Source organism: Crocodylus porosus, unplaced genomic scaffold (assembly GCF_001723895.1).
Source record: "Crocodylus porosus isolate Cpor-Errol unplaced genomic scaffold, CroPor_comp1, whole genome shotgun sequence".
In the NCBI taxonomy this organism is placed as follows: domain Eukaryota; kingdom Metazoa; phylum Chordata; order Crocodylia; family Crocodylidae; genus Crocodylus; species Crocodylus porosus.
The window spans coordinates 44,704,080-44,722,529 of record NW_017728943.1 but is presented as its reverse complement, the minus strand read 5'-3'; the positions used below and the strand labels follow the sequence as shown (position 1 = coordinate 44,722,529).

General features: G+C 44.1%; 1 protein-coding gene across 3 annotated transcripts in view; it reads right to left on the bottom strand.

Moving 5' to 3' along the window:
* PPP4R3B (protein phosphatase 4 regulatory subunit 3B) overlaps window positions 1-16,794 on the bottom strand; it is a 43,658-nt gene extending 26,864 nt beyond the window's left edge. The window contains exons 1-4 of one of the 3 annotated variants that reach the window (XM_019549257.1): window positions 16,412-16,794; window positions 15,120-15,175; window positions 8,490-8,588; window positions 1,224-1,847 (exon numbers count right to left, since the gene is read on the bottom strand). In XM_019549257.1, the coding sequence (XP_019404802.1) occupies window positions 1,224-1,847; window positions 8,490-8,588; window positions 15,120-15,175; window positions 16,412-16,553 (921 nt within the window). In that variant the 5' untranslated portion in view covers window positions 16,554-16,794. Of the gene's footprint in view, window positions 1-1,223; window positions 1,848-8,489; window positions 8,589-8,781; window positions 9,222-15,119; window positions 15,176-16,411 lie in introns of those variants that run through there. The other 2 variants (XM_019549258.1, XM_019549259.1) reach the window with 2 other exon arrangements.
* Window positions 16,795-18,450: the final 1,656 nt, after the last annotated feature.

The following is an 18,450-nucleotide window of genomic DNA, read 5'->3' as shown; positions in this document are numbered from 1 at the left end:
AACATCTCAAGGACTAAAACCCTCTTCAATAGCTAGTAAATGGAGTTCATTTTTGTACAGGTATCACAGTACAAATGTTTAGTTGCGAACAAAAATTTGCTAACAAGTTAACGAAGCCTTGCAAAAGAAATAGCACCCTGGAACAAAAGTTGTATTTGAAAAAAGAACTCAAACTGAAGCAATCTAATATTTCAGACAGTGCCTCTGAAAACAGAAATGCTTTACGTTTAATTAAAAAAAAAACCTTTTAATTATTTGTAAGTGGGAGCTTTTATTTTTCCTATTCTTATTTTATCAAACCCATTAACTATTGCTATAATCTTAAAAACCTCATACACCAACCACCTAGAAGTACAGAAAATCTTTTAAAATATTTTTCCAGTCTTCTACCATGTTATCTTGATTCCTTTTTTCTTTCCATTTCCCAGAGACTATCCACATTCAAAACAGAACTGACAGTTTAGTCAAGAATAACTTAGGTGCACACAGATTTTTTTCCCCAAAGGCCTAGGACAAAAGCAGAGTAAAACCACTCAGGCACCCTTTAGTTCGCACAGCAGAATACGAAGTGGGCAATAAATGCCCACAATTTTGTGCAGAGCATAAACAGCTTTTCACACAGGCATTACCTTATGTCCTTTCTGGGTGGTCTAACCATTCTTCTTTCATATATATATTTTCCTGGCTAACAGTCATCTGGTAATAATCCATTCTTTTGACCCAACAAGAGTTTTGCTATTTAGTAAGAACTACCCTAGGATACTAGTAAGAAAAAAAATACTAACATACTAGTTTTTAAATAGGAACCAACTGAACTAACCTGATACTACAAAAGAATAGTAGTAATGTAGCCAATATGTTCAGAATAATACTTGCTATACTTATTGGAACTGTAGGCTTACTGATTTGCTGTGACAAGTATTTTGGTATACATCAGGCACAAGCAAAGGATCTTCCTGTACGTGTGTGGAAGTTACGGTTCTTCCAATAAATTCACCATTTTCACCCTCTACTGTTTTGCAGTCAGTTTTTAAACGTGCCAAATGATAAAACCATTTGAAATAACATGCACTTAAAACTTCATTTATAATACATTACAGAAAAGTAACATACGCTGGAAATCTGAGGCATCACCACACACACTATGTAAACAGAATTATAAGTGTACATGATTAACTTAAGTTGAATCTGTTATAACTGGAAGTCTCCTTAGAGTGACTTACCTGCAACATACTGACTATCTCAACTTTGTTGAAGAAAATAAAGGAAGTGAGCGTAGAAAGAAAATTCTCTTCAAAAACTGATGGCGTTGGTAAGATGATATCCTGTATGTACTGTACCCTGTAAGTCTGGTGGATCTTTTGCCGTAGTTCAGAGTCTGTTATAGGTATAACTTCCTTAAATTTTGCTGTTTTGGTCAAGAACTCCCTGTGCCGTTTTGGCTGAGCCAAAGAAGGATCATACTCGAGGCATCCAACAACATCCATAATACACTCATCGGAAAACATCACCTCAAATAGAGTTGCTTTGTTGAGGAATAAAATTCCTCTAATGATTTCATACAAATGATGTAAGCCTTCCGTGTTCTCTAGATTCTCACAAACTTGAAAAAGCTGCAATAGTTTTTTAATGTAGCCTTCATTTTCCAAGGCCAGTGCTAATTTTTCTCTACGGATGGGCGAGGAGAGAACAGAGGTAACTAAGTCAGCAATCTCTTCAAGTTTGTTAAGTTCACAAGCAGGAAGGTCAATCAAAGGACTGGTTTCAGGCATTTCCTCACAACGTTCTTCTTCCGACTCATCAATGAGGTCTTGTGTGACTTCCACTGAAGGATCCTTACCTTGAACCTAAAACCGGAGTGTGAACAATTAGTTATCTCATCCAAAAAAATTTCATATGTAAACATGTACACAGACAAAGTAGTAGTCAAACCGGTAATTTAAAATTGCCCCAAAGTTTCACCAAAATGGCACAGATGGATTTTTCGATCCTGGTGAAAAAGAGGTTTAGAACCATTCATCTGCATTATTTAATCATGGAAAGACATCCCTGTTAGACTGGTGGAACGGTTCTATCCAACGCAAAAACAGTTTCAGCTGAGCAGGTTCATTATACATATATGCTCAGAAGTTTTTATGTTGTTCTAAGATTATGTTATTTGAACAAAATATCTCAACAACTAAGCAGGGCAGACTGAAAAATGTCAACGCATACATAATAATTCAGATAAATTAACAGTAACACTACTAAAATCACCACTACTACTAAACAGATTGTGTCTAGTTTATTATCTCAAATCAAACTGACTTTTAAACATCAGTCTTCCCAATGGTCTTTGCTCACTTTTAACTTGACTGAACAATATTTTAGAAGCTGGTAAAATGTGCAAGGAGGCAGAGGTGGCATACGTATACCGTAGGGCATATATTGCATGCATTTAAAGAATAATGCCTTTTGTGGATTGGGGGAGCACAAGCTCTACTTAATATATGGCTTTGAAAGTAATATAAAAATGGAAATAAAACTGAAGTACAAGTTGAGACATCATTTCGATTTAGTAACTAGCTAAATATGCAAAATTCATATATTTGTTGAATAAGGTTCTAATTGGGTTACAAACTGCAATTTGGCCATACAGTATAACTTCATAAATCCAGCATGCTCGGGACTGAGCACCTGCCAGAAATCTGAAAATTCTGGGTTTTTGAAACTGGAGCAGTGGTTGGTCCCAGAGCAGTGGCCACACGTGGAGTGGAGGGGGGTGGATGGCAGTGGCAGCCGTCGTGTGCAAGCTTCCTCCTCCACATCCAGGGAAGCTTAAAAAAAAAAGTGCCAGATTTTTGAAGATTCTGGATTTTTGATATTCAGATTGATAAGGTTATACTGTACTACTACAAAGGTGCACTACAGCAGTAGGTGGCATTGCCATCCATATAAAATATCAAACACCCAAGAAAAGTACTGTGACATGGTAAACGTAGGCTGCAATAAGTCTGTAGCCATTCCTGAACAACAGCAAATCTGCCAATTTACGCTTCTGGCAATTGCCTCGTTAGAAGGAAGTTTATAAAGACGGGTAAACCCTTAGGTTAATTATTTTTGCTTAAAGAAGATAGCTTGAGGATCTCACAGTGTAGCCATCTCTCTTGGTAAGTCACAGCTGAACTATCCAGAAAGTTCATTCTCCCAAGTTGTAGGAAGTTAAATTTGCATATCCACCTAAGCTTATTGAGATGTTACATATAAATCAACTCTCCAGTATAATGATGAAAGCCAGACACAAAAACATTACATCACAAATCAATACTAGGCTCAAGACTATTGTCATTCTGTAGACACATTGATCAGTCATCAACAAATGAATCAATTCCATTATCTATGCTATCATCAAGCAAGATGGAAGGAAAACCAGGAAGAGTGAGAGTTAGCTCTGTCAGAACTGTGAGGTGGCAAGATATCCAAGTGGATATTTTGCAGCTTTGCCAGGACCCAAAGAAGATGAAGGTAGTAATCAAGAACAACCAAGCTGGAGAGGTTGCCTGAAGAGAGAACAGCAAAGAATTTCCTTCCCTCCCCCACACAAAAGGAGACTGCTTACTTGACTGATACTAGTACTGCTCTGCAGAAGCAGCTTGATACAGTGTAATTCTCTGCCACCTACAGTGTATAGATTTACTGCAGTGGGACAGGACACGTTCACATCAGAGTCTGTTATATGGCACCCAATATCTTCTCCTTAAAATGTTTCACAAGCTTTAAATTAATATTCCCAACATCGCTATGAATTTGAGAAGTACTATCAATCCCAAATTACATGATGAACAGAAGAACATACATTTTGGCTATTGGCTTTACTGGAGTTTACACGTAGCTTGCTTAGGCAAAGATCTGAGAGAGGCCAGTAAATCTACTTCTGTACAAATACAGGTTTCCCTCACTTTAAACTGTACATGCATTCCTGGAAAACAGCACATAACTCAAATTCGCATAAAGGGAACCCATTCTACAACGTAACAAATAGGGATACATTCAGAGATCTCAACTGTACTGACCCCTAAACCCATTTCTACAAGACAATTTTGGTACTCACTAACAGTAGACAGTACACACAAGCACAGGGCGGTGGCGAACGTTACCATAATGGCAGCTGATTGAGGGCTTCCACCACACCAATCGCATAAGAGTAAATTTACCTTGCATATAACAAATTTTTGGTATAAAAAAGTTCATCGCATAAGAGCGAATTTGCACATACAGAACCCACATAAAGCAAGGGAAATCTGTACACTATTCATCCACCTAGTCTCACGGAGGGAACTCAAGTCATTCAGAAGCTGCTCGGCCAAACCATCTGAGAGCACATGAAAATTTCTCTGTGGTCCTCCTCCACAGAAACTAGCTAATGTGCTGTCCAGGTGTTTAAATTGTACACTAGAGCCAGGATGCACATCTTCAGACAATTTTTGTGCCTACTGGTTTAGGAAGACAATAATATACCTCTCTAAATTCAGAAGATATTTTCCAAAGTATACAAACTAGGAGTAAATTAACATAAAGTGAATATTTACATGAGATGGTAGAAGCACACTAGACGAGTTCTACTAAGCATTAGCATGTCATGGCAAAAGCTGTGCTAATGTACACTAAAATTAGTCTACTGCGCATTAGTATCATGTGAACAACATGTGCCAACACTACAGCACAGTAGCACCAATTACGATGCATTAAGTTAGTATCTGTTATTACAGGTAGTAAACTTAATGCTCTGTAATTATGGTGCATTAATGTATGTGTAGATGTGTTCGTTATGTAGGAAAGAAAAAGCAACATACCTTTATATACGTCAATAATCAGGCAAACTTATGTGACTAATTATTAAAAAAAGTCTCACAATAAGAAACTTAACCTCTTTGCTAAACGTTTTGTGCTAAACTTGGTACAAGCAGTTCATTAATTTTTAACTAAGCTTCCTTACAAAGCTCTATCAATTCACCTCAATCTTGATCTTAATACTCTTTCACTATGTCAAATGTTCTAGTTCTTCAGGTCTTGATATCAAGAAGCTACCTGTTTTTTTGCTAATTAGCCTACTGTTCAAATTGAGAGGAGGGTCCTGAATACCAGATGCCTCTCACTGCTTTCATAATGTATCTTAACTTTATTATGGGAGAATAAAATAGTCCATTTTCAAACCAACATAAATCCTTGATAGATGTTTTTGGTGAGACTGCCAACTGAGACAAGACTTGCAATGGTGTTTCTCCCTCCTCCCTTTTAAACACCTATTTACAAGGACATTAACCAAGACCAATTAATTTCAAACATCACTGAATTGCTAAAAGAAAACTTAACTGCCACCATCTGAGATGCATTTCAACTGGACACCAAGAAGTAACAAGCCTGACCTTCCATTTCTAATGCTTTTCACTAGACTCATTTCCTTCGCAACAGATGCTAAGATTTATATTCCATTATTCTGAGTACACAAAGTCAATATGCTAGCTAACTACTGGCACTTTACTACTGCTTTTATAAACCTGTAGGTGGTGGTAGGTTTCAACTTGGAAGAACAATAGACTCAAAAGGTCTGCAGTAATCCTCAATCCCCAGACAATAAACTTATTTACCTATGCCCCAAACTTATTTAAACGTTATTCCAAAGTAGCATACCTTCCCTTATACCATCTTGTTTCAATCCTGTACTGTGACAAGATGCTTCTAATTAGCTGCACTACAGTCTCTTTACAGACACATGTAACTGTGTGGGGAAGTGTGTATACTCAGTTTCAGTATATAAATCTTACTACAGCCACAAGGGCCCTTTGTATCAAGGACTTGTTAAATTTCACTATTCCTCCTTCACACCAAAAAGGTATGATCAAACATATTAATTTCTTCCATTCATTGATCTATAATTACAGAGGTGGATGAAGCTCTAGCTCAGGCACAGGCAATTATTTTGAGCAGAGGGCCACTTACCCAGTTTTGGCAGGCTGTTGAGGGCTGCATGGGTAGCCCTGCCCCTTGATGGGTGCCCCAGTCCCTGGGACCAATGTCCCAGGGCAACCACTGGTGGGGCGCAGAGCAAGGTGCAGGCTGGCAGGGGTCTGTGGAGCTGGGCTGGGCTGCACCAGCAGGGAGAGGGGGGAGCTGGCTTGGCTCCATAAAGCCCCTGCCGGCTGGGACCCTGTGCTCCTGCCAACCTGCTCTGGGCCCCACTGGCATTGACCCTGGGACACCAGTGCAGGCCCTGTGCTCCCACCGGCTCCCTGCCTGCTCACACCCAATGCCCTCCAGAAGTACAGTCAGGGGGCAGCGCATATCCCCAAAACTCTGCTCACTGGCAGGGAAGAAGCTGGTGCTGGGTGTGGGGAAAAGTGGTCCCTCACCTGCCCCATGGCCAGCACCCCACGTTACAGGTGCCTGCAGCCCGCGTGGGGCGGTCCGGCCCAGGCACAGGCAGCCCCAGGTAGTGCTAAGTGCAGGGGTGGGGAGGGGAAAGCAGCTCCTTCCTGCCCCATGCTTGGCGCCCCACGCTGCAGCTACTCACAGCCTGCCTGAGGCAGCCTGCGCCTGCTCCGGACAGCCCCATGTGGGCTGCAAGCACCTGCAGCACAGGGCGCCGGCCATGGGGCTGGTGAGGGGCTGCTTTTCTCTGCGTGGGGAAGAAGCCTGGGGAAAAGCTGAGGCTGTCTAGAGTGGGTACAGGCAGCCCAATGTGGGCTGCGCGCAGCTGCAGCGTGGGACACCAGATGTAGGTGGGGAGGGGTCAGTTCTCCCCCCGCAGCGTCCTTCCCTGTGAAGGCCACCCCCACCTTACCTGAGATTCCCACACTGGGGCAGCCACTGCTTCCGGCTGTTGTTGGAGCCCGTTGGGCTTCCCTTGGGCCCTACTGCCCTTGGTTCCTGTCATTTTTGGGCAGAGAAATATTAATTTTCCAAATCTTTTTAGGGGCCCCGCGGGCAGACAGAATGGTCTTGCGGGCCATATCCCACCTGTGGGCCATATTTTGCCCACTTCTGCTCTAGCTCTTTGCTAAATGCTCCTGGCACTGTGTGCTCCCCATTTTCCAGTTTTGGTTCCTCCAATTTTCACCAGTGAATAGCTTTTTGCCCACTAGAACTAGAAGAACAGACTATGTAAACTACACTGCAACCACAGCAGTGACATTAAGAGGGACATAAAGATTATGTAAGCTCAGACAGCAAAGAGATAATTTTAGTAGTTTAATCAGAAATCATAATCGTACTAGCAAATTGCCCATCATGAATGATTGGGGGAGGGCGGGGGGGGGGCACGTGCACGGGCAGAGATGAAACCCCAGTGCCCCACAGTGCCACCACTCTGCCTCCAGCCCTGTGCACTCTCCTAGCGTCCACTCCACTCCACTGCACACCACCCCACCCCACATGTCCAGCCCTGTGCCCCCCCACCTCCCAACCACATGGGCTCATTGCCCACTGCTCCTGGTGCAGCCTTGTGCACCCCCTCCAGCCCCTCCATCCCATGCCGCTGCTGGCTCCCAGAATGGTGGGGGCAGCAGCAGGGGGCAGGGGGGGGGGGGGGAGAGGAAGACATGGTGGTGGTAGGGGGCGCTGCCACCAGAACCCCGCCAGCTGTTGTTGGGGGGCGGGGTGGGGAGAACAGTGGCTCCCTCTATCCGTAATGCTCTGGGCCCTCGCAGCCAATCAGCACACGCACAGTTGGCTCAGAGATACCAACAGAAAGACAGACAGACAGCTTTTATTATATTAGAATTTTGGGCCATTTTAAAATGTAACGTGCATGGCAACCTGAAGCCAAAGTTAATTTCTAATCTCAAAAAACCCTTCCTTTTCTTCTTGCATTGATTTTATGCTAGTGTGATATTTACAATTAAAGCGCTGTTCCTTACAAGATCCAGCTTTTCCTTTTGGGCTTCAATCTGGAAGGGAGTCAGGCACATAGTACATACAGTAATGAGAACACACCTCTGAATAAGGTAAGTGGCTTATTAGATTTTGTTTTATTTTTAATAAAACTAATTACAAAGAAGAGTAAATCACTAAAAAAATAATGGTGTCAAGAACAATAGTGGATAATCAAATAAATGTGTGTTTTTCAGTCCCAGTTTGCATCATCAAATTAAGATGGCCTTGCTTTTGCACCAGAGACCAGTGGAAACCAGTATTTTTAAGTCATGAATCTTTAAAATTCTACCTGCTTGGAATGTATTATTAAATAGTAACTGCGACAAAGAAAGACAACAGCCCCATTCATGGGCTGCAGACGATTAAATTATCAGATAGATTAAAAACGGTATGTATAGTGTATACAGTGGAAAATAATGTGTTTAGCAAAACACGTGTATAGTAAGAACTGAGCAGCTGCACACATCAGTGTCAACCAACTCTTCCCTTATACTTAACTTTATAATTATAGCACAAAAAATATCCAAACAGGACAAATCACAATTGCAAAATAGTAAAGAAATTTAAGTTTACTGTACCTGGCAGATTTTTTCCCAAATTTCATCACAGCCAGCTTTTTCTTGAAAGCTCAGTGCTAAATCATAATTCTCTGCTTCTGACCAAACAATCAAGGTGTCCTATTTAAAAATAAATACTTATTATTTTCCAAACATATTTCCAGCATGTAATGCAAAACTGACTGAAGGTATAAAATAAGTTTGAAAAAAAATTTAAGGAAGTAATTACTATAACAATATTAAATATACCAGATAGAATATCATATAGCATCAAAAAGATTAAATTACAGTTTCTGCTAACAAGTTAACAAACCTTTTACCACATTTTCATTTGAGCACCACTACAAAACTTCATTTTTTCTTCAAAACTCTTTCCCCAGTCCATTCCATTCCTCTTCTGTATTTGCCAACAGTGAATCCTAAAGGATGGTAGGACCCTTAGAATTTTTAGATAAATTCAAGGAAAATAAATCCTAGGAACATTTATAAAGTGGATCTGAAAAGTCTTATTTTCCAAGACTCATCTAAGCCCAGCCCTGGCTTGACTACAGTGCTACTCAATTCGCATCTATTTATGTAGAAATGTTATCTACTTTATGAGTCAATACCATGGTTGGTTGGTTTTCACTATGGCAATAGTAAATGCGTTTCTTTTGGCTGTAAATTTTGCAACTTTCAAGAACCGGAAAAAGAAGGAATAAGAATTCTGAGGGTAGCAAACCTCACAAAACTTGTTAAAGCAGTTCCAAAACAGAACACACAAATTTTGGGAATTTCTTTGCTCAACAGAAGAGGATTAACAATACCTTATCTCTGGTTCTCTAGTTACCATAATGCTACAGAAAGAAAAACAGTTATAGAGGGTACAGGAAAGTTGTGGAGTTTCTCATTTGCAATTACGATGAAGGGATAAGATTTCCCTTTCTATCACACAAGGCATGCTGGACCAGTCTGGGATGTGCGCTGCATGCGATGTGCAGTCAGTCTGTGGGCCCAATCTGGCCCATGTACCAGCTCCATACCACTCCATTAGCCTATGGAGCTTAGAAAGTTTGATATCCTTGCTGGAGTTAAGATTTGCCTAAACAGGAAACTTTTATGAATTATACTAACGTAATTTCTTTTCTGAAGGTTTTTAATTTGGAATAAAAGCCCTCTCTTTTGGGGGCTAATCTTGTTTAGGCTGCTTCCAAAGCAACATAAGCTAAATCAAAAAGGAATTCTTAAGGGGAGCCTACACTAAAATTTTCCAAGAACTCAAGTTTCACTGGCAGAATTTTGGCCATATTCATAGTCCAGGATCCTTTGCAATATCAGAACCTTTCTTTCTACTGGCAAAATTATTCCAACTGTTGGGCACAGTAAGACTTCTACTGGCATCAAGCTACCAGCAGAAACTACATATGTACTCTTTTGCATCCTGCCAACTTCAAAGTTCCCTTAAACCTTCCCCAAATGCCCTTGATGCTCTGGTGTCACAGCCATGTGAGGCTCTAAGTGTGTGCATGCGCATAAGCTCTGGGGGCTTGGCTGTCACCAAAACTTCTGGAAGAGACAGGTGAGTGTAGACCAGGTAAACATCTGGCCTGTTGAACCATTGCATCCAGCCCACCAGTGGCCTGGTGGGCTACCATAAATGTACACCTTTGGCTCCACGCTGCCACATTCCCCTGGTTCTGCAGACTAGCCAGAGCTTCAGGCTGCCAGGCAGCAATGTGGAGCTGCATCTGGGCAGCAGTATAGAGCTCTGGCTGGCTGGCAGTGCCAGGGGTGTACAGGAGCTAAGGCCTAGGGTGTATGGTGGCATGGAGTTGTGTTGGGGCAAAGCTGGGAGCGTGCATTAGCAAGGAGCCAGGGATGTGTGGTGTCACACAGCTCTGACTGGACAATAGCACAGATCTGAGGAGCGACCATTTCTGCACCACAGCATGCCACTGGCTCCAGCTCCACATCACTGCCCAAAATACAACTCGGTGCACCCACAGCCATGTGCTACCCAAGCTCTACACTGTCCCAAACTCAGCTCCATGCAGCCACATGCTCCTGGACTCACACTGCCCCTGTGGGAACAGCCCCTGTGGTCCACAGCAGGCCCAAGGCAAGTTTGACAGCCCTGATGTAGACAAAGAATAAATAAAACATCTGCACAACATATCATTTTAAATCCACTCTTTATCTTATGCTGTTATAACTACCATGTAGGTAAGTGATTAGTTAATTGCCAATTAAATGAGCTACTTCATGCATTTGAAGAGGCTAGTATTGAATCCTAGGAATCACTTTATAGCCTGAAAGAAGTGTGTGGAATGTTCCGTAAAGACCAGTGTAGCAATCAGACTTAAGGTCAAAAATAAAACCTACTGAGTGTAAACCTAGCCAACATAATTATGGAGAGTCTTCAATGGGAAATAAAGTGATATACAGTGCCATAGAGCTCACCAACCTTCCCTTCTTACTCATGCCAGAAACACGTCTTGGACTCCTCTCTGCGTATGGAAGGTTAAGTGATGGATCTCATTGCAAATATTAATAAATGATTAATTCTGTTGATGACCAGTTAATCCAGCTCCCCAAATAAGTGTTTTCATATGGGAAACATTACACAAGTATCAAAGATGGAAGAAGTACAGAAATTTACCCCCTTATTCTTAACAGGAAGAGTAAGCTGTAGTCACTGCAAATTGTTTTTATCCTTATTTCAACCCCAATCTGCCCACAAAAATCCTGCCCCCAATCTGTACTCTGAACTGGCTGGCACAAAAGTTGGTATGGGCTACTACCCAAGTGAGCACAACTTGTCAGTAACTAAAACAGCACTACATAGCACGAATGAAGATTTAGCACCACTCGAAGATTTACTACCTTTCCACAATTACTCAGAATTCAATCCTCCAATTCTGCTCATCTGTCCTTTAAAAACAAAACAAAACAAAACAACCAAAACCCCACGCTGCAGCTTTCTCATGAATGCAAGTTGCTGCTAAAATACCAATTCTGTGCTTCATGCTCTATAATCGACCACCTTCCAGAACGAGTCACATGTATGGCATTAAACAGTAACACTTGACTCAGGGCAATTCTAATGCAGTATTAAAAACAAATTCTGCCACTGTGCTCAGAAAGAACAAACATTTTCCCATTAAAGAATTAACTGAATGGTAATCTTACCACAACACAGATCCATTGGATATACTTCCAGAAGTCTTAGAAACGCACATGAATAAATGCACTATCACTGAGGACAAAGGAACTTAAACACTGTTTTGCAATGTAGCCACCCTTGTTCTGGTCCTGGACATGACTGTAAACTGCATCTAACTGGAGGGCGTGGTGGCAACATGGTGGGGCTACTTATGGCAGGGTAGCTCCTACAAAATACCACCATGTTGCAACCCTCAGAGGTAAGGCGAGTTTAGGACGCCTCAAAATCCAAACACCCACTACCTTGTGGGTGGGTGTTCTTTGGTTGAAGAAAGGTTGCGTTAGCCACCCTTAAGTACACGCTAAATTACAAAGCAGAGTACCTTATCAGGTAAGAGACAGCAATAAAATCCTAGAACAGAGAATGCAAAAGAAATAAATCTCACCTGTTCAGCAACAAAACCTGTGCCCAGTATTACCTCCTGAATTAATTAGATCAGCTGAACTCTGACAAGATGCATATCATACTAGGCAGGAGCAGGAACTTTCTTCTATGATACTACCCATTGAAGGAATCTCTCCATAACTGTTAAATTGCTCAGTAGTCCGAAGACTTTAGGTTATGTACTATACTTCAATACTCAGACAACAACAATGGAAAGTTACCTACTCTTCTTTATGGTTGGCCTTATCTAGATCTGATACAATCAGGCAAAATGTTAAGGTAAGCCATAGCTTTCTAGTACATAGGTTTGACTGTTGCAATCCTCCATATCTAGGAACAAAGGCAGCAGTTTAATACTAAGGCAGTTGTGCTTTATCATGGGTTTTGATTTGCACTGTCCTAAAGCCGCACAGAATACTTGAGGACACTGCATGTGAAAGGGAATGAACTTCCAGAAGCAGCTAAACAAGATGACAATCTAATCACCTTTTTGAAAATACTACAAAACATTTCTCATCAGAAAAATCTCTCCATTGTGTGGAGAATTACCTTCCACATAGACATATTCAAATATCCTAACTTCTCTTTCCTTAAAAATATTGAATTCAACAAAAACAGGATCCAAAACAAATCAAGGCATACAAAGAATTTTAAAATTTCTCTCGCCCCCTCAAAAGGAGAGCCAGAGACACTGTGGTGTCTTCTAGAACTTTACTACCATTTTTATGCAGAGGGCTCTTACGAAGAGGCAGATATATAGAGTCCTAGGACAAAAAAGGCCAAAGAAATCAACTTGCCTGTTCAGCAACATTATGGGCACATCCACATGAGATGCTTACTGCAGAATCACTTAGTTAGCTCTGCAGTAGTCTCAGCGTCTACACATGCAGCCCTATTAGGCCACTGTAAAAAAATGCTGCCATAGATTAGTACTCAACACAAGTATTATCCTACAGCACTCTTATTTAGAACACTGCAATGCATGTGTTGACACTCATGAGGCTGGCTGTGGCACAAAGGTGCCTCAGTGTGGGGGGCTGTCTGCCATGCAGTCCCACACTGGAGCACCCTCCTGCCCCAGCCAGCTTCTCCACAGTACACCGAGTCAGGCTGGAGCAGCCCCAGGCTGGAACTGACCCTGGGGCATCCTGCTGGCCGGGGCTACTTGGACCTGGCTCAACGTGCTATAGTCCTGGATGCATGTGTAAACATGGCGCCTGGAAACAACAAACACCAGCATGAACAGTGCAGGAGTTTATTCAGTCACATTAATCGCATGCATAGACATTCCCTATATGTCACATCCCAACAATGCTCAGAGGAACTTACAATAACTTATAAAACAACTTAAAAAGCAAGTAGAGTATCAACATAAAACGGAACCCCTCCAAACAATATGCCAGCCTAGCTTTGTTTGCCCAGCTAGGAAGGCAACTGTCTTGTGCATTTTTGGTGCATTAGTAGTACTTGTCAGAAGCTGCTTTCAGTCAAACTCTGGGATCACAACGAAGCAGAAGGGAGAAGGCAGTTTATTAGGCATGTAAGATTCAGGTAATTTAGAGCATTCTAGGCCAAAACCAGCACCCTGAAGTACACCAGAAAACTACTGGGAACCAGTACAGTCTGGAGCAGCAGCGTTATATGTTCCTAGCAGCTCACTCCCATCACAAGGCATGCCACAGTGTTCTACAGTTTCTACATGGATGATAGTGGCCAGATCTGAATCTGAAAAAAGGGTCATAGCCTTCCCATAAGTTGGTGAAAGGTGCTCACATCCACACTGCTGACTAAAGATCCAAGAGCAGCAGAAGAGCCAGAAGTAACTCAAGCCCAAGACTCTGAGATACAGTGGGAGACTGAACCCTGTCAACAGCATAGGTGTCCCAATCCCTGCCAAGTCAAGAGGTCTGCCCACCACTATCACCTCTGTTTTGTCTGGATTCAATTTCATAAAGACAGTAAGTGCAAAATCCAGTTCAAATCAATCCTGATATTTCTGTGCAGGGCACTGAAAAATCCCAGCTACCTTAAAGACCATCCCTTCTTTCTTCCCAATCACAACCTTCCTAGGACCTCTCTATACTCCACTCACACAACACCACTTTCATCCAAAAAAGAGAAACTTCTGAAAGTAGGTAACACAATCTTCAGAGGATCTAGATCCAAGACTGAAGGTCACTGTCAGATTAAATAAAACCAAAGCAATAATTTTGCTGTGTTCAACACTAAACACAATATACACCTTAATAATATTCCTTCATATGCATATTTCTGTACTCATAAATGTGACTCTTGATGGCAAAAAATTCTTGCGTTTCTACTTTTGGAAGTCATAAAATGGGAAGAAATTCATTTGGGAGGGGAAAAACAAGGAGTATGGAAAGAGCACTATAATAACCCATGAGAACTGGGGGGAGGAGGGGAGAAGAGGAGGATAAAAACAGGGAAATGAGTAATAAAAGCAAAGTAGATGTAGTTGTATATTTAAAGGGATTAAACACTATTAACATGACATTAGTATGGTACCCAACTGTTTCATTCCTTAGAATTACAGAAAGCTGGCCTCCCAAAGTATAATTAGACAGGGTGAGAGAGACTTGAACAGTCACTATTCTTAGGCTTTTAGGTTTTTCAAGGTTTGCACAAAACTCTTCTCCCGCCTCACCCCCCACGGAGATTTCTTGATGTTGTTTTCAAAGAAATACTAAAGAAAGGAGTGTGAGAAACACTCCCAATAGAGGTGCCGCCTTCCTGAACAAGACAATTATTTCATATACTACTGAGTTAGCGAGTCAGGTATAAGCCTCTACCTATTTCTATTTTTATGAGTTCAAGTTATTCCCCAAATTACACAACCTCTATAGTGCTTAAGGACCAATAAGGTCTTGTACCAGTACATGAATTTACAAGATTAACCACATTTTTCAAGCTTGTAAACAAACTGTTATCCTGCAAAGAAAACAGACATCAGGAGTTTTTTGTGGAAAAGTTTTCCCTTGTTCTGAAAACCAACACTGATTAGATTGCCAAGTTAGTAAATGAAATTGGAAGAAACAAATACTTGCCTGCTGTTTCTGATATGCAGTGTTTGGAATTATCTTCGATTCCAAAAGTAGCGAACCTGACAAGGTGACAAGAATTATACCAAAGTCGGTTTAGCAAAACATATATCTCCATAGCTCTTCCAACAACAGGCCATCACATATGCTCTATATCAGGGATAACCAACTTGTGGCACATGAGAGACTGGGAAAAAGGTCAGGGTGCAGAAAGCAGAGTAGCCAACTGGGCTAGTGAACGGGATCTGAGGGGCACTCAGGAAAGGCAAGCAGATAGATTTGTGGCACGCCAGCCTGAAAAGCTGGATGCTGCTCTTTTAAATCATCCACATATTCCAACCAGCCTAGGAGGACATTTTGCACTTTAGCATAATTCCCTGCAACCTCACCAATAAACTAGGTGACAAGCGGAAATAAAATACTCTCTTAATATGTAAGCCATTTACTTTGGATTTTACTGTCATGTTTTATGCAATTCTGCAGGGCAAACTGACATTTGTGAAGGGCACTTCTATAAGCCCACATACCAGCACCGAAGATTAGACAGTGCAGCAACCCCCTCTCAACCCCCCGCTTGCCTACTCAAGAACATGGGCCCTTTGCTCCAACTCTTTCCCAAACCAGTCACCTACAAACCCACAGGCTTGACTCTGTGTGTACAGTGGGAGTGTTTGTAGCCTGGCAACAGCTCAGGGGTAATCTATCCCAGGCTCAGAAGGTTTATTTAGCACATTAGCACCTGTTGGCTGACCGAGTTGCCAGTTACGTTTTTCACCCGAAAAAACAAAGGTAAATGTATCTCAACGGGACACCACCACCACTGTACCCCCCCCCCCGCACAAACATGTGCGCACCTGCCTGTTCCCAACACAACCCAATAAGTCCCAAAGTGGAGCTTCTGCTGCCCCAACACCAGCCACAACAGAAGCAGCTGGGGACACAAGCAGGGGGGTGGGCGTGTGACCCATTCGCTCAGAGACAGGGCCTGTCTCTCCTGGTGAGGGCAGAGACCCGGGCCCTGGGGATCACTTCAAGGCAAGAGTTAGGGGTCAAACTAACAACTTCTGGCCTGGAGGAGGCAGGAAGAGGCGCTGCTCTCTTGGGGGGGGGGGAGGTGTGGGAAGTTCCCTCTTCTTGCCCCCTCAGCAGCAAGGAGTGGGGCGCAAAGGGTACCCCGGACAAGGCCGGTGTGCGGGGGGGCAGTCTCAGACACCCGCAGCCTGAGGCCGGGCTCAGCCCAGCCGGGAGGAGAGTGCAGGCGGGCGGGCCCAGGCCCCCCCTGGCCCGGCCGCGCTCACCGTCCGCCTCGGCCCGCACCAGCAGCGACATCCCCTTGAGCCGCTCCACGTAGGTGGTGGAGACGTGCCCGGTGCCGCGGTCGTCCCATTGCCGGTCCTCATTGAGCGTGTACACCTTCACCCGCCGCCGGGTGTCCGACATGGCGCGGCGCGGCCCGGGCCCCGCTCCGGGGCGCGGGGACGGGAGGCTCAGGGGCGGCGCGGGGCCCGCAGCCCGCTGCTTCCCATGGCTCCCTGCCGCTGAAAGGGGAACGCGCGGCGCCCGGCCCGGCCCCTAGCTTTCCCGGCCCGGCTCAGCTCGGCTCGGCGCGGCCGCCTCCGCAGCTACCCCTGCGCGACCGCCATCTTGTAACCCGACTCCGCCAGCCTTTCTCTTCCTCTCAGCGCCAGCCACGGGCTGCACTCGCAGGGGCTACGGCGGCCGCAAGGCGCCGCCCGGCTTGGCCGGGGACTGGCGTGAACGGGGGGGGCGGGGCGAAGCGAGGGAAGGGAGGGGGCGGGGCGGAGCCGCGGGGAGCGGTGACGTAACACCTCCCTCCCCGCCCCTACACGGCGACACCTCCTCCAACCTCCGCACGGCATGGCGGGAAGGGGCTCCTCGAGCAGAGGTCTTACCGTACCACGCCATCATTATTGCTTTTTACTCTCCTCCTGTAGACGGTTAATACACATGCGCAAAATCCACGACCGTTTCTGAGGTCGCGAATTGATGCGGCCTATGAAACCCAAGCCCCTTTTTGGTAGTTTCACCCATTTCTGGGCTTGCCCCCAGCACTTTCTTCTTACCAGCCTTGCCTCCAAATAAAGAAATGCTTCAGTTTGGTTACCCACTTCTCACTCAACTTGCTGGCAACTTACAGGGAGCAACATCAAGTCAAGGCAGTGGCTTATTTACATACTTAACGTGCATATTTCTTCCAGCATGCAATAGTTTTTTTTTCCAGCAAATACGATAATTTTGAGCTTTTGATATGATCAATTTTTACTTAAGACCTGGCAATGCTGCCACTCCTCCACCCAGGCCTTTGTTTTCCCTCCCCACCTCCTCACAAGGCTGTGCCAGCACTACTGCCCTCAGTGGCACTGCAGGGCCCTGCCTGGGGAGGCAACCAGCAGGCCCAGCACTGCTGCCTGCAGGGGAGCTACCGTGAGCCTGCGATTAGGCTGGGTCTCCTGGGCCAGAGCATGCCTGGGGCAAGATCTGCATCTTACTCCTACCCACAACAGCTCATGGGACTGAGCTGCAGTGGCCTGTGTGGAAGCATTTTCAGCCCCTGCTGCAGAGACCAGCTGGTATGTACTTGGGATAGTGGATTTGCCTAGGGATCAGGCACCAGCCATCGGCTTGTCCCCACCACTCATCCTGTATTGGAGCAGGTATTCCACCTGGGGCAGCCTCCAAGCTTGCATCAGCGGCTCCAAACTCCCCCCCACCCACACCGTGATGGCTACCACCTACACCAGGCTGCTAGCAAGGAGTTGCTCCATTTATCCTGACCTCTGCTCTAACCTCTAGCTATGCTCACCTATCCCAGGTGTGTTTTAGTTTGGTACCAGAGCTGATAGACATGGGATGCAGCTTTAATTCATCTTGGTTTCTGCCTAATCCACCAGCCATTTCCTGCCAGGTCACAGAGTGCAGTTTTTAATCACTTGAACTCAACTGCTTTTGAGAGGAGCCCAATTGAAAAGGCCTGGGTGTAGCTGGCAAGACGCAGTTTTAGGCATTTAGAAGTTGAGAGGAAAGGTAACTGGCTATTTGATGTTTCAAACTGATTAGCACCTTCCTAGGAGCCAGTAGTGCTTCACAGTTGCATTAAGCTAACTGGACTGAGCTACAGTACTGTGAAAATCAGTCCCCTTTTTAGTCCATCTGAACATAGACTCTGCAAAGAGAGAGGTAGCAATGATTCCCTTTCCCTCCTTTATTCTGCCTTCCCCTGTGGAAAAGCGCAAATGTACTGCAAATGTTTGAAATGCATGGTACTTTCAGAAGGAAAGTAACAGGGAACTTTGTTAATACATTTCGCAGTGTAGGC